General features: G+C 46.2%; 1 protein-coding gene across 1 annotated transcript in view; it reads right to left on the bottom strand.

The window, feature by feature from the left end:
- Nucleotides 1-87: 87 nt before the first annotated feature.
- The window catches only part of LOC119590668 (clavesin-2-like), a gene marked incomplete in the record, with an annotated part of 51,482 nt that continues 49,986 nt past the window's right edge, over nucleotides 88-1,583 (bottom strand). Inside the window, 2 exon segments of the mRNA XM_037939348.1 lie at nucleotides 88-919; nucleotides 1,165-1,275. Coding sequence (XP_037795276.1) covers nucleotides 395-919; nucleotides 1,165-1,275 — 636 coding nt within the window.

Raw genomic sequence — 1,583 nt, 5'->3', positions numbered from 1 at the left:
CATATCAACACTGAAATACTATATTGTCTTGATTATAGAGATAATACGAAAATCAAACATCATCAAGGTTTAATAATAAAAAACGAGGCTGTTTAATTACGGCCTGCCAGGGGCCATAAACATGTTTAAATTCTGTATTTTGATTTGATTATTTAAACACCGATTTTGATTAAGATCCTATTCTTTTTTGCATTGTGGAATTAGCGAAAATAATATGAATAAAAAATACCATGCTTAGAGTACAAAAAAACTCAAAATTTAAAAAAGCACAAGAATCTAACATGACACTGAAATACAGACACAGAGCAGCCTACATTTTTTGCCTTGATGAAAATCCCCAGTTCGCGCTCTCAACACACGAACGCGTGATGAACCAAACCACGAGCGAGAACTCCTAATGGGCCTTCAGCGCCACCTCCTCCCCGTCGCTGATATTCCCATTGGACTTGCTATCTGAGTCGCTCTTCCCGAAGATCATGGCCGTGAAGCTAGCAGCGATGGTGCTATTAGTTTCGGGTTTGTTGACTAAGGGCGTGTCGGGCGAGGGCGGGGAGGCTGTGTTCTCCGAGGACAGGTCACACGAGGTGCTCAGGCTGAGGCTCTCCTTCGCGAAAGAGCGCGGCGATTCCTGCGTTTTCTTTGCGGGACCGTTAAAACCGTTGTAGCCGTTGCTCTCTGGGCTGCGCGCACACGTGTTAGCTTGCCCCTGGTGCTGTTCCTTCGGCTGCTGCTCCAGCGGCTTTTGTTCTTGCTCCTGTTGCTGCTGGGGTGGTTCCTGCTGGCTCGGCGTGCGCTTTAGCATGGTGGAGGCCCATGTGTGGGGGTGGTATTCCGCGCCTTCGCCCCCAAGCTCTGCCGGAAGGAGTCTGGGAGGAACCTGAGCGTGCAGCGTCGCAAGGTTGTTTCCATGGACGTGGATCTGAGAAGGAAATTAATGGCATTATAATCAATCATTTATTTTATTGATATTCCCTTACAGAATCCTACTACATTCACCATCATCAAAAGCAGAGGCCGCCAACCAATCCGTGTTATATTCAACCCTTACAATATATCAATTCCTTAAAGTTAAGCGCCAGTTGTTATTCACAACACGTGGAGCTGCTTAGCGTCTTCTCATAAACAAAACGCAAGTGCCTGCACATCGACCGCCCTTCCACTTACTCTAGATCGAAGTTTCTCCTTGAGGAACGGCCTGGCGAGCCCCAACGCCGCTTCCACGTACCAGGGCTGATTGACTAGATGAATTGCTCCCAGGCGCAGAGGGAAGGCATCCTGAGGGAGAGAAAAAAGGTCCATTGCTGTCACGAAAGGCTCATTACAGCTTCAATCATTCTAGCTTTTTGTGTGATTGTCCAACTGTTTGCTTTCGTCAGCCTGCCTGCCATTCGAGTGCTTTTCTCGTTTCTTAGTCTCGTTTCTATTTATTTCTCTCTTCGTAAGTCTGCCCTTCTGGCAATCTACTGTGTAAATATAGATAAGCCCGCCTAAAAGTATCGAGCGGGTATAAAAACGCTTTCAGCCAACAGACAATGCCTTTATGCCAGATTCTAATTAATCCTATTTTTATTGCAATTGAGATT

This window comes from Penaeus monodon, chromosome 27, assembly GCF_015228065.2.
Source record: "Penaeus monodon isolate SGIC_2016 chromosome 27, NSTDA_Pmon_1, whole genome shotgun sequence".
Lineage (NCBI taxonomy): Eukaryota > Metazoa > Arthropoda > Malacostraca > Decapoda > Penaeidae > Penaeus > Penaeus monodon.
The sequence above is the reverse complement of the archived record's forward strand: the minus strand, read 5'-3'. Positions and strand labels throughout refer to the sequence as shown.